Source organism: Pleurodeles waltl, chromosome 7 (assembly GCF_031143425.1).
Source record: "Pleurodeles waltl isolate 20211129_DDA chromosome 7, aPleWal1.hap1.20221129, whole genome shotgun sequence".
In the NCBI taxonomy this organism is placed as follows: domain Eukaryota; kingdom Metazoa; phylum Chordata; class Amphibia; order Caudata; family Salamandridae; genus Pleurodeles; species Pleurodeles waltl.
The window spans coordinates 310,496,969-310,511,267 of record NC_090446.1 but is presented as its reverse complement, the minus strand read 5'-3'; the positions used below and the strand labels follow the sequence as shown (position 1 = coordinate 310,511,267).

The window sequence follows — 14,299 nt, the reverse complement described above, 5'->3', positions numbered from 1 at the left end:
TATATATATATATCCCCAAAACAAAGCGGTCGAGAATAGCGACGTGCTCAATAGCTGGTGTGAAGCGCGAGGGTAGACCGTCCCCTCAATTGAATTGTGAAGCAGAAGAAATTGTAGCAACGCAAGCTGTTCCTGAGAATTTTTTATATAATTTTGGAAATCTGAAGTCTTTTCTTTTAAAATTAATTATTAATTTAATTTTGTAAAAATAATTTTTCGCCGATATATTTTTTTGTTTGGAATAATATTGTGGGGTAATATAAAATTTTGATTTATTTATGTACAAAAATAATCGATTTTTCTGTAACACACTACAAGTCCCATAATGCATTATATTGGTAATAATGATGTGTTAATATATAAGTGAACAGAGTGAAAGGACTTGTAAACCTGGAAGAAGACCATTTGGTCGAAACGCATCATTTGTTGCATTGATTAAAATCAAATGAAGGAACAAGCCTTAACAGAGTGCGTTGCTACAATTTGTTTTGCTTCACAATATATTATGCACAAACAGTCAGAAATTACTGAGGTCTTGTGCATTCAGACATGACATTCAGCTCGATTAATCCTTCTCAACAACCCATGAGCTAGATCTTGACAGCTCATAAAGAGCCAAGCAGGCTTAGGGGGAAAACGTTTGGTTGCAGACGGAGTACTGACAGCGCTGTTTAATGGGGAAGACTGGCACTCATCTTTCAAAAGATGTTTGTCATACTTGCAATAGGGGCTCAGAAAAATGTTTTTCCTGCTTGGATTGTGCACAGCAGTGTAGTACAAAACGATCCCCTTCGCAAAATGTGAAGGAGTGGGCTTAGTCTCCCATATCTCACAGATATTCATTGACTGTTAGTTGAATGTGAGCCCCCTGAAGAGTTTGGGGGCTAGAGGGCTGAAGGATTCTGCCCACCCTAGTGCACTGAAGCAGATAGAGTCTGTGTTATACCCTTGACTGTGAGGATCTTGAAAGGGCCGTTTTCCCTTGCACAAGGCACACTCTATGCCACAGCCTTGCTGGCAGTTATGCTGATGCCACGACACGTACACCACACAAGGAATTCAGGGCGTAGTTTGCTTCAACTGAAAACTGGACTACAACACTCAATACCAATAACTTGTAACATAAAAGCACAATGGAAACATGCAGCCAAGGTCACAGGAAGCGCAGTTACAATCCTACAATTAAAAGGTTATACTTAGGGCTCGCAATTGTCTATCCCCAGTAAGAGTGCTACAGAATTCATTAAGCTTCATGTCCAGAGTTGTGAAGTTTCACATTCCACACCTAATTCATTTAGTTCATGCTTTTCTCTGCATTATGGGATTTGTAGTCCTGTTTAACACATTATAAATAAGGCAGCTGCAATCCTTTTACAATTAAACGATAATAAACTGTTTATCTTCGTTTTATTGTAAAAGGGGCGGGCCATGGGGCATGACAGGGAACACTCCCCCTTAGTTTACATGTATGTTTAGCTGGCTGTCTTGGGCCGGCCAAACACAGTCTGCCTTGGTGTGCCAAGCCAGGGCGCTCAAGCCAAAGCTAACCCTGCTCTCATGCTGCCAGCAGCATGAAAGCAGGGCTAGGACTGGCCACAAGGCAGACTCGGAGCCTATGCCTACAAATGGAGCGGAGCAGTACATTCCAGTAAGGTAATTTTTTTGTGTGTTTTTTAATTTTTTGTTGTGCTTAGTGCAAGCAAACAAGAGGCATCAAAGTTTAACCCCTAGTGTGCCGCGGATGAGGTGATCTCGTCCAAGGCACCAGTTCCCCGGTGCCTTGGACGAGATCACCTCGTCCTGCTATGGGCCCCCAGGGGGAGCCAGGCACACCCCTCCATAGGCAGGGATTGAAGGGGAATCGCTTCCCCTTCCAACTTCGTCCCCCCCGTAACCCCACCATGGCATCTGATGACATCAGCGACCCTTCCCTCCAGTGCTGGAAGCTCAGCTTCCAGCGCCGGATCGGAGGAGAAATGCAAAGCAGTGGAGGGGGTCAGAGAAGCCTATTTTTATTATGCCAATCTGCCCCCAAGGGGGGCAGAAACCACTAGACACCAGGATTTTTTTTTTATTTTATTTTTTTATATGTACACATATGGGGAGCGGCCCCTTGGGCAAGGGCCGCTCCTCGGGGGGCAAATTATTTCTAGGCCATTTCTGCCCCCCCGGGGGCAGATTGGCCTAATATTATTAGGCCGATCTGCCCCAGGGGGGGGAGGGGGGCAGAAAACCACTAGACACCAGGGCTATTTTTTTTTGTTTACTTTTATTTTTTTATGTTTGGGGAGCAAAGGCAAGGGTCGCTACCAGGGGGGCACATTTTTATAAGGCCATTTCTGCCCCCCCCCCCCCCGGGGGCAGATCGGCCTAATAATATTAGGACGATCTGCCCCCGGGGGGGGGGGCAGAAACCTCAAGACAAGGGATTTTTTTTTTTTTTAATACTAACGCATAAGGGGAGTGGCCCCTTTGGCCTTTGGCAAAAGCCACTCACCGGGGGGGGGGTGGGGGGAATCAGAATATTTTTAGGCCTTTTCTGCCCCCCCGAGGCATATCGGCCTAATATAATTAATGGGGCACATTACTGTTGGCCATAACTGCACCCCTTGGGGGCAAACGGGCCTATTTTGGAAGGCCCATCTGCCCCCAAGGGGGGCAGAAAGCCGACCAGGGAAGATATTTTTTCAAAATAAGAGGTTGGGGGTATGGCCATACCCCCACCCCAAATAAATGGGGTCAAAGTTGTTCTGCCCACCAGTGGGCAGATTGGGCAATTACCCCCGATCCACACCCCGGGGGGACAGAAAGTCTACTAGATGCCAGGGAATAAAAAAAATAAAAGAAAATAGTGGGGTGGTGGCTATCAACCAATATGGGCCTGGTTATGCCCCCGCCCGAACTGAAGGGGCTAACAGTCTTTCAGATCTCCCCCGCACACTAAAACATCTTATCCCATGGCAAGCAAGAGGACATTTGATTATTTTTGGTTTTTGTTTTACATTTGGGCCATGAGAGCTTGGTAACTCTCAAAATCGTCCCACTTGGAATGGTGAGGGCTGCACTTTTTTTTTTTTTACTTTGGGACGCTGCCATGTAGAAAAATCCACAAGACCTAGACACATCTGAAAACTAAACATCTGGTTTTTTCCAGCCCACACCCTTTCCTTACCCACAATGCCCTGCAACTTTGCTGGAAAGCTCCCATTTTTCCCACATTTTTGTGATGGAACCTTCCGGAATCTACAGTAATCCACAAAATTCCTACCACCCACCATTGTCTCATCTATACCGATAAAATTTCTGCGTCACTTGTCAGCCTAAAAATGTTTTTTTCTAAACTGCCCTTTTGGACCCACTTTGGTTCCCCCTCAATTTCGACGTGTTTTTGTCTCTTCCCTGTCACACACACTTGGCCCACCTACACAAGTGAGGTATCATTTTTACCGGGAGACTGAGGGGAACGTTGGGTGGTAGGAAATTTGTCCTGGTGCTGTGATCCCACACAGAAATGTGGGAAAAAAATGATTTTTTAGCTAGATTTGCGGTTTGCTGAGGATTCTGGGTAAGAAAATATTGGGGGATCCACGCAAGTCACACCTCCCTTGTCTCCCTCGGGTGTCTAGTTTTCAGAAATGTCTGGGTTTGGTAGGTTTCCCTAGATGGCTGCTGAGCCTAGTACCAAAAACGCAGGTGCCCCCCCGCAAAAACAGGTAGTTTTCTATTTGCTAATTTTGATGTGTCCAGATAGTGTTTTGGGGCACTTCCTGTTGCAAGCACAAGGCCTACCCACACAAGTGAGGTACCATTTCTATTGTGAAACTTGGGGGAATGCTGGGTGGAAGGAAATTTGTGGCTCCTCTCAGATTCCAGAACTTTCTGTCACCGAAATGTAAGGAAAAGGTGTTTTTTAGCCACATTTTCAGGTTTTCAAAGGATTCTGGGTAACAGAACCTGGTAAGAGGTTTGGTAGGTTTACCTAGGTGCCGGCTGAGCTAGAGGCCAAAATCCACAGCTAGGCACTTTGCAAAAAACACCTCTGTTTTCTGTGGAAAAATGTGATGTGTCCACATTGTGTTTTGGGGCATTTCCTGTCGTGGCCACTAGGCCTACTCACACAAGTGAGGTACCATTTTTATCGGGAGACTTGGGGGAACATAGAATAGCAAAACAAGTGTTATTGCCCCTTGTCTTTCTCTACATTTTTTTCCTTCCAAATATAAGACAGTGTGTAAAAAAGACGTCTACTTGAGAAGTGCCCTGTAATTCACATGCTGGTATGGGCAGCCCAGAATTCAGAGATGTGCAAATAACCACTGCTCCTAAACACCTTATCTTGTGCCCATTTTGGAAATACAAGGTTTTCTTGATACCTATTTTTGACTCTTCATATTTCAGCAAATGAATTGCTGTATACCCTGTATAGAATGAAAACCCACTGTAAGGTGCAGCTCATTTATTGGCTCTGGGTACCTAGGGTTCTTGATGAACCTACAAGCCCTATATATCCCCGCAACCAGAAGAGTCCAGCGGACATAACAGTGTATTGCTTTAAAAAATCTGACATTGCAGGAAAAGGTTACAGAGTAAAATGTAGAGGAAAAATGGCTGTTTTTTCACCTCAAGTTCAATATTTTTTATTTCTGTTGTTATTTTCTGCAGGAAACCCTTGTAGGATCTACACAAATTACCCATGGCGGAATTCAGAATTTTGTCTACTTTTCAGAAATGTTTAGGTTTCTGGGATCCAGCATTGGTTTCACACCCATTTCTGTCACTGACTGGAAGGAGGCTGAAAGCACAAAAACAATCATAAAAATAAGGTATGTCCCAGTAAAATGCCAAAATTGTGTTGAAAAATTGGGTTTTCTGATTCAAGTCTGCCTGTTCCTGAAAGCTGGGAAGCTGGTGATTTTAGCACAACAAACCGTTTGTTTATGCCATTTTCAGGGAAAAAACAACAAGCCTTCTTCTGCAGCCCTTTTTTTCCCTCTTTTTTTTAAAAAAAAACGAAATTTTCACTGTATTTTGGCTAATTTCTTGACCTCCTTCAGGGGAACCCACAAAGTCTGGCTACCTCTAGAATCCCTAGGATGTTGGAAAAGAAGGTCGCAAATTTGGCGTGGGTAGCTTATGGTGTAAAAAAGTTATGAGGACCTAAGCGAGAACTATTCCAAATAGGCAAAAAAAGGCCTGGCACGGGGGGGTGGGGGGGGGGGCACAGAGGCCTGGCAGCGAAGGGGTTAAATGCATGTTTATCAGTTAAACAGATATGGAAATATACCATTTTATGACCCCATTTATTCTCAAAATACCAAATAAATATGGATAAAAACCAGTAAGATGGCCCGAAAATAAGTATGGATAAACAGAGATAGAAATGTTAAAAAATAAACACCGTAAAACTGGGAGTTCTCATTGTAAAATAATATGTATCAGGCCCAGAACGCAAATAAAATCGTGGTCTACATGAACTGCACAAGCTTGGGCATGGGACATTTGAGAGATCTGCACCGGGCCAAGAGGCACATCTGATACCACACATTATTTTGGCTAATACCAAAATAAGCCCCTTCTTCCACTTCAGTAGTAAACTAAAACCAACCTATAATGGAAAGAACGTTACAATACATTTTCTTCACTGCATTCCCTTGTTTGGCGTGCAGAACTGCCTGTGTCCCTTGCCCAAAATACACGTGACTGTGCCGGTCTCTACTGTGCATTCTGGACCTTGGAGTCCTGACTTTATAAAGGAATAAAGTCCACTACAGATGTCGACCGGAAAGACTTGCCAGGGTCGATCACTAACGGTTCGGGGAACAATGGCTGCAATATTTATTTCTGAATTTGATTATTATGATGAAAACATTTTTTGTTGGTGTAATCCAAATGTTGTCGAGTAGTAGTTGAACCTTACTGAAACACTGGGGTGGAATCAACCAAAGGCTAAAATGTGTTCCTTCTTACCTCCTCTCCAATGTATAATGAAACGAATTACAAACAAAAACATGTCTTAGAGCGACGCCTCTTCCCTTTAAACAACGAGTAAACGATTAAATAAACCCACCTGAGAGAACACCAACTAACGGCAGCAGTCTGGGGAAACTCAGACACCCCATATTTGTGTTACTAGGAACCATGGTTTGGGGTCACACTCTTCAGTGAGTGTTAAAGCGATGCACAACAGCTCCCAAGAATGCAACAGTTGGAAACAGAAACAAGTGCAGCGCGTGAACAAAGGAAAACGTCACGGACCGATTAAAACCAAAAACCGCACGCACGAAGTTCTAAGAACGCAACAGCTGAGTGCAGGTGTGAAACACCCCGCCCCTCTTTACCATGGAAGCGTAATTAGAGCAAACAAAAGAGGTCCTCGTCAAGACGTCTGCTACAGCTGTAAGTTACGAGCTCCGACGAATTCCAATCAAGGCTCAGACTGCTGTCATCGGGAGAATGACTTGCCCCATTGAGTTCTAGCAGAGGGAATGTTAGGAGGGAGTCAGACAAAATAAAGCCATTACTTGCTTCTCTTCTGAATGGGTTATTCTGGCATGTATGAAATTATTCATATGTAATTTGTTATCATTATATTGGCTCGTTACTTCATAAGTCCTGGCCTTTTTCTTTTTAGATTTTTTTTTTTTAAATGGAAAACAAAATATCGATTTCTAAGCCTCAACATTTGTGTTTAAACATGAATATGAACAAATATACAATGTTATACTACTTATGGGTCTAATTTTAGGATTAAAGTTTATTTATCAAGCTCTTATCAAGATCCATTTTTTAAGCCCATAGTTATTCCCAGAATGCAACATGCTATTAGTGAAAAATCAGTGAGTGCCTGACGGTGTCAAGCATGACATGGGTCCTCTTAGCAACTGTGTTCATGGCATAAATAGGATATTAAACCTTCCCATCCCTATTTCTGTATCTCGTGCAGTGATCTACTTTGGTGCTATTTCAGTGGTGCTCAGCTTACTGAGGCCATGATTAGGGTTAGCTAGATTAGTTCCGATATGGGTGATTACCCTTGTAACTGCTCACATAGCTATAGTTGTGTAATAAAACCCGCACACTAGCAAAAATCCCGGGCCAAAAATGCCTAATAAACAAGCATTGGCAAAGCCAATATGTCTTACCTGTGCAAGAGCTATTGGCTTTGCCAGTATGTTTTAGCCATGTTGTACACCAGTATGGGTGCTTTTCAGCATGTCATAAGCATATAGGAGAGAAGCTTGGAGTGTAGTGTCGAGAAATAGAGTGTTGTACAGTGGAGTTTCATGGAATGTTGTAGAGTGAAGTGTCATTCACTGGAGTGACATAGCATAGAGTACAGTAAATTGTAATAGAGTGGAGTGACATGGAGTAAATTGTTGTAGGGTGGATGGGCATAGAGTGGAGTAGAGTGTTATGGAGTGGCATACAGTGGAGTAGAGTAGTGGTATAGCGTGAGGGGCATAGAGAGCAATAAAGAGTCATAGAGTGGAGTGGCACAGAGTGGCTCGGCATGGAGTAGAGTGTTGTAGAGTTGGGTAAAGTGCAATCGAATGGCATAGAGAAAATTGTGTAGAGTAGTGTGTCATAGAGTGGAGTTGAGTGTCATAGAGTGAAGTGGAGGGGCATAGAGTGGGGTAGAGTGGCATAGAGTGGAGTGGCATAGTAGCATAGCGTGGAGTGAAGTAAAATATTGTAGAGTGATGTGGAGTGAAGTGTCAGAGTCGAGTGAAGAGGCGTATATTGCAGTAAAGTGACATGCAGTGTCGTATAGTGGCATTGAGTGTTGTAGACAGAAGTGTTGTGGAGTGGTGTAACCTTGAGTAGAGTGGCCTCAAATGAAGTGGAGTATAGTGAGGTGTCATGGAGTGGGCTGGCATGTAGCTGGGTTGAGTGGAGTGGCGTGGCGTGGTGTGGAGTAGAGTGGAGAGTAGTGATGTGAAGTGTCAGAATGGAATGCCATAGAGTGGAGTGGAGTGTTGTGGAGTAGAAGGAATGGCTTAAGGTGGAGTATGCATGGTGTGGTAGCACATTGCCATCACACACAACACATTTTCAGTTTAAATTACTATTACTGTTGCGCATACAGTTTTATTGATAAAATTATACAGCACACAAATGATAATGTGTGGAAATTGCACCACCTTATGTCTTGTTTTTTTTATTGTATTCAAACATTTGTTTCCACCACACTTCAGAATTACTAACAAATGTGATTCATTTGTGCTTTCTTAATTCTCATATATTCTGAAATATTTGCATACTTAATTTACAGACATTTAAATTTTGTTGTGTGCTAGAAAAAATATTTCCTTTCACACCCTGAGTAATCACCAATATTGTCACATAAATCCTCTCGCTTTGAAGTAAGAGAAAATCAAGTAAACACCAAGCTCTCTCAGAAGACAGAAACTGACATTTGACCTCTGTCTTTGAATGCAGAGCAAATATGACAAGACAACAGCAGAATTTAAAAGCCTGTTTACAGAAAGCGGGCACTCATGGAAGAATACAAAGATCGAGTCAGAGAGATGGTAAATAGGTGGGACAAAGACATGCTGGACAGCCTAAAACAAATAAAGCCAGCAAACAGAAAGCAAGCAAATATTAGTTACAAAGCCAATGTAAGAAATGGGTGGAATGTATTCCCAGGGAAGGTTTCAGAATGTCTCCAGTGGGTTGTCGCTGTGTATCATGGAACTCCTGTGTATCTGCAATGGCACAAACAAATATATGTTTCCTTTTTAGCCCCTTGGTGGGTCCCTCTAGGATCCTCCCACAAGAACTAAGACGCCAAGACATCCTTACACTGCTCCTTCTATAGCCTTTTTAAAATGTTTTCAGGACTCAGGGACAAGTCCTAAAATGACACAGACACATTTTTTTTGTGTGGCAGCTGCCAATCACAAGGCTAGGCAAATGAGACCACCTAATCTTGCCTTCCAGTCCGACGGGAGCAACAGATTTCTATACATTTTGAACTTTAATTTCTGTAAAGCAGCTAAACAGAATTACACTAAATCACAAAACCATACTTTTTGAGTAAATATCTAGCTTTCTTCCAAAGTTGGTGTAATTCTGTTCAGTCATTTTTCCTGTATCATTGTCTAATTTTTTCCTATGGAAAATGTATGGGGGAAAAGTGTTTTGGTACCCCCCTTTTTCTTCGCTCCTGCCTGACAGATCACCCGGAAACTTTCAAAGAAGGAGCTGAGGTACTTTTTTTTTTATGAAAGTTTTTTTATGGATGATTCATGGATTCATCAAACGGCATAAAAGTTATCAGAAAAACAAAAAATACTCTTCCCATGGAAACTGACTCCTGACTCACATATAACTACAGAGTGGCAGTGTAATATATATATATATATATATATATATGTGTGTGTGTGTGTGTGTATATATATATATATCCTACTGGCGGTCCCCAGTATGTAGTTATAATTAGAACCTAGTTTCCACCATAGGAAAAGCATTTTTGATTTTTGACTTACCTATAACTTTGGTGCTGTTTGACAAATCTTCACAACATTTTCCAAAAGAGTGTGCAAAAGATTTTTGTTGTGTATGGAAAGTTTTGGGATACTCTGTCATGCTGGGCCAAGAAAAAGGGAAGGGGGAAAAAAAGTTAATTTCCCATGTTAATTCCCATGGGAGTTTTGAACATGGCTACAGAACGAACCATTGGAAGGTATTGCACCAATTTTGACAGAAAGCTAGCTTTTGATATGCAGATTACGTTTTTTTGTTATTTGGCCTAAATCTGTTCAGTAGTTTAAGTGAAATTAAAAATTAAAGGACAATTGTATATCTAGAGACCCGATGGCTTCGCAAATCCTACCGATATTGTGCAGAGATCTGATTGGCTGCCAGCACTTCAACCAGGAAGTGTTGGCAGCCATTTTGAGACTAGGCTTATGTATGCATCACAACATTATGTATCACAGTCATTGATCTTAGATTTCAAATTACTTTTTAAAGCAGTGGAAGATTGGACTGAATGTAATAGAGGACATAACGCTATGTTTTTCCCGTGCCTTTTATTATTCTAATGTTGCTAAAAGGGTTCGTTCAGGTGGAAATACATTTTTATATGTAAAGCCAACCTCTGTGGTACGTTTTTTATCCTGAGTTCATGGTTCTCCATACCAAACACTCTTAAAATAAACTGGCACAGACCACTAATATCTGTGACATGTGATCCCTGCACCCTGCAATCTTCATTCTGTTATGTAACATTTCCTATTACCTGGTTTACACACACATGATTTTTTGGCTCGGTATAATGTGTGTGAGATGTAAAGTGCTCTGACACCCTACAGTGCTTTGGGTAGCACTATAAAACAAATGAAATGCATGTGAGAGAGGGCACTGACACCTTACAATGCTATAGGTAGCACTATAAAACAAATAAAAAAGCATGTGATAGAGGGGACTGACACCCTGCAATGCTATGAGGAGCACTATAAAACAAATGACATGCATGTAAGCGAGGGGCCATGGAGAGATGAGGGGAGAGTGGAAGTGAGGGAATTTGTGGATGAGGTTTTTGGGGGGTGAGTGCTAACAAGGATTGTCGCAGTGGAGGACACCAAAGCTTTAGCCAGCTCTGGTTGATCCCCTCTCCTCTCCCCACTTCTCAGTGGCATGGGACTCCAAGAGATCTCTACCAAGCTCTCTGCCAGTTCTCTAACACGTCAGTCCCAGGCCCACTCTTATTTTCTCTATCCACCCTGTGCCGCGGAGACATCTTTTTTATCCACCTGTTCTACGTGACAGAAATATTCTTGTCCTTTCCCGCCCTGATCCCGTTTCCAGTAACACATCAGTGGCTGCCTTAATGTTATTCCACTTTGGGTATCCCTCAGATTTAATATGTTGCACCACTCCAAAACTGAAACTCTATAGTTTCTATGCCTTCCCTCCTGCTCTGTACCCATCTCTCCACCTCACTCTATACATTTTCCCCTGACATGTTCACTTTTTCGTCAGTTTGTAATCTCACTGTAATTTTTAACCCTTCAGTTTGTGTGCAGTTATTCATTAATACACCACTACCTCAGTACCGTGCAAATTACTAAGCCCAAGAAAAAAACGTCATGGCCACCTTTACTTTGCACTACTCCACTGGTGAATTTACTAGTACTCGGTAAACTGAATTGTTCAAGCAGCCTCCTCGTAGGCTTCTCTCAGGAATTATTCTCCCCACTGGACAATGTCCTCAGCTTTGCTGCCAGGACTTTAAGTAACGTGTCCAGGTACACACTGTCATCACTCCATTTCGTCATTAAATTGACTGATTTTAATCTACAAATATAGCCCTGTAGACGTTGTTGACATCATATACAAGGAGGTGCGCACTAGCTCCACAGATTACCTTGTAATATACTAGTTGGCCACAAACCCACCAGGAATTTACAATCAGTTAACCAGAACATTATAGTCATACCCAAACCACATCATGCAGCATTCACATTCCGAGCTCCCTATCTCCTTGCACCCCATAATTGGAAAAATGGAACTCCCTGCTTCCTGAGACTTGAGTTTCCCACTCTTTTAGGGAATTCTAAGCGTATGCATTCCGAACCGAAGTACCTGTTGGTGCACATTGTGCCACAAATGTAACTAGGTCCATTGTTAATATACTGTGATGCTTGCCTGTATGTTTTCCTGTTAAGGTCTTGACATCTTTTCATTGAAATAAATTGCCCAAAACCTCAACCACAGCTGTGATTTATGTTATCAGCTGTATCTACATCTCATACTCTGTAACGCATTTACCTTTATTTAAGGCATTTTTGTAAGAAGTTACATACCGCCATGCTAAATAAAAAATCCAAAAAGGCATTTTGGAGGGATGACATCACAAAGATGCTTTCCAAGACAAAAAATATGTACACCATTACTCTTTCTGCTTGTACAATCTCCTCAGTAGTATACAAGTTTCCCAACATATACTGGTGGGTCCTCCAAATATTTATTCCAGAAGGTGAACTATGTGGCCTGAAGGTTGTGGTTGTTCAGATGGTCAAGAAAAGCTTTCCAGCCAATGTGGCAGCCAATATATTAGGTTGTGACCTATTTTAGTAGTCTTGAAAGTGTATACTTTTCAAACCACCCAAGAATGTACCCCACCAGGTAAGCTGTGCAAGACGGACATGGGAATCTAAGAAGGCTGGGGAGCAACACACAAGTGTATCCCATAAAGAACTGTGTACAGCTGGTTAAGCTGTTAGAGTGGCTTAGTACAAAAGGCCTCTCTAGGTATCCCTATAGTTGAGTGTCTCATCTCTACTGCTCTCCGTGAGCAATGGGACCTTTAAGACTGCGTTACATAGCTTCTGTAGAACCTCGGCCTGATCTACTCCAATGAGCAGTGTGGACTGTGCTGTATTATATGAGGTGATTAGTCTCCAGGCCTTGGGTGTGCCATGGGGCAGGCCTTAACTGGGTTGTTCATTGCCTCTGTCCTTCTTCGATGCTAAAGGTCAGACCTCACATGCCATGTGGCGGAAACAGAAAGTTCATAACAAGGAGAATTGGCTTGTACTTTGGATTAGTGCCAGCAGAACATTACCTGCCTCAGGGCAAGCGAAGTCAAACTCGGATAACATGTACTGGCACAGAAGCGTGAACGTCGCTAAAATGCACGAAAAGTCACATTATAATTCACCAGGATCTGGTATGCTTGTGAAAGATCCTGTTCTCTCATAATGTTTGCAAGTGGTTGATGGTGCCAATGCTTTGTTCCACAATGGCTGCATGCACCGACATGTTGTGGCATCAGCAATAAGGAAATGGTAATAGAGAACCGAAGGGGTAAGAAAACAGGATAAGTGCTGAAATGTCTGAACCACCAGGCAAATTTTCCGGAGTCAGGGACTATATCACCCTCTTACAGAAATAAGGATCTACACCATCCAAAGGATGTGTTTGTCTGAGGACAGTCAGCACCAACAATTGCTCTGAATCACACACTGACGTGTGCGCCCCATTTCTTCTTAAACACCGGGCCAGCCTCCCTCAGGTAGCCCATCCACTCTTTTCCCTTATTAAAAAATCTTTAGGCCTGTCACTTTGCACACTGACAAGAAGAAAAAGATAGTCTGGCTTTAATGAAGAAGCCTGCCCTGAACATCTCTGATCTTGCTAGTTATAGGTCAATGTTCACCCTACACTACGATTCTAAACTGCTTCAGATGGTAGCCAGGAGCACACTGTAGTTCTTTCAAAAGTAATCTTTTAAACCATGTTACAGGACAGATCGTGGAACAGAAACAGTTGTGGTTTCTGTTCTTGATGACAGCAGGCCTAAAGCTGCTCGGGGCAATACGTGGTTCTTCTTGACTTATCAGTCACCCTTATCTTTTGATATGATGGACCATTTCAATTAGGTCATATGTCAAATGAATTTGGGTAACCACACTTATGCTTTGCCATGATGCAAATCTGCATGTGTTGTTATTATTATTAGTACTAATATTTGTATTGCAGATTAACTATGTCGTAAGTGCTGAACAACAAGGGAAAGCTAGGATAAAAACTATATTAAAGACATAAATCAAAAAATGTTTTTCATAGTGGTTCTTTACATGTAATACCCAATGGGCAAAAAAAGCTAATAATCTAAACACCCGATTAAAAGAGGCCTGTTAAATTCTGACCCCGTTGCAAACATGGGTTTGCACAAGGGTTGGAATTCCAAGTTGTAAGAAACGTATTCCACCCAAATAATAGAAAATGTGGTACTGTCTGTATCTCCCAATAATCCAGAAAATACAGAATTTATTGTGCCTGATAAATTTCAAGAACTAGTGATATTGAATTTAATCAGATGTGATAAATTCTGTAGACGCTTCAGGGGCACATGTAATATTTGTGATACAAAGGAAGTAGTTGACCATTGTTTCTACCCTAACGGTGTCGTAGCAGGGGCTTCCTCTGGACTGATCTATTAGAGAAATGAAGGGGGTGTGAGAATCCAAATAAGTCTTAGTCTAAGTAGGTGTGTCTTAGAGTTCAGGACAGGGGCGCATCCTCTGCTAAGGCGAAGGAGCGTCACCCCACTTGATTGTGGGGAAAGGAAAAAGAAAATGATAATAATGCTTCGCTATTATCATTTGTTTTTTTTTTCCTGAGAGAAGAGGCGGGTTGGGCTAGAGGGAGGGGGCTGGAGGAGGGGAATGTGCACTATAAAGGGCGCATGTCTGTTTGGCCGGCCATGTTGGGCCGACCAAACAGGCATGCGCACTTCGCATGTTCTCTACCTGGCTGTATTGTTTCGAGTGGAGAACATGCCCAG

The 14,299-nt window shown here is 42.3% G+C and overlaps 1 protein-coding gene across 3 annotated transcripts in view; it reads right to left on the bottom strand.

Annotated features, from left to right (window-relative positions):
• Positions 1-14,299, bottom strand: part of SGK2 (serum/glucocorticoid regulated kinase 2) — a 402,530-nt gene that overhangs the window by 317,949 nt on the left and 70,282 nt on the right. The window contains exon 1 of one of the 3 annotated variants that reach the window (XM_069243752.1): positions 6,068-6,267. The exons of the other annotated variants lie outside the window; for them this stretch is intronic. Coding sequence (XP_069099853.1) covers positions 6,068-6,140 — 73 coding nt within the window. The 5' untranslated portion in view covers positions 6,141-6,267. Of the gene's footprint in view, positions 1-6,067; positions 6,268-14,299 lie in introns of those variants that run through there. 3 annotated transcript variants of the gene reach the window in all.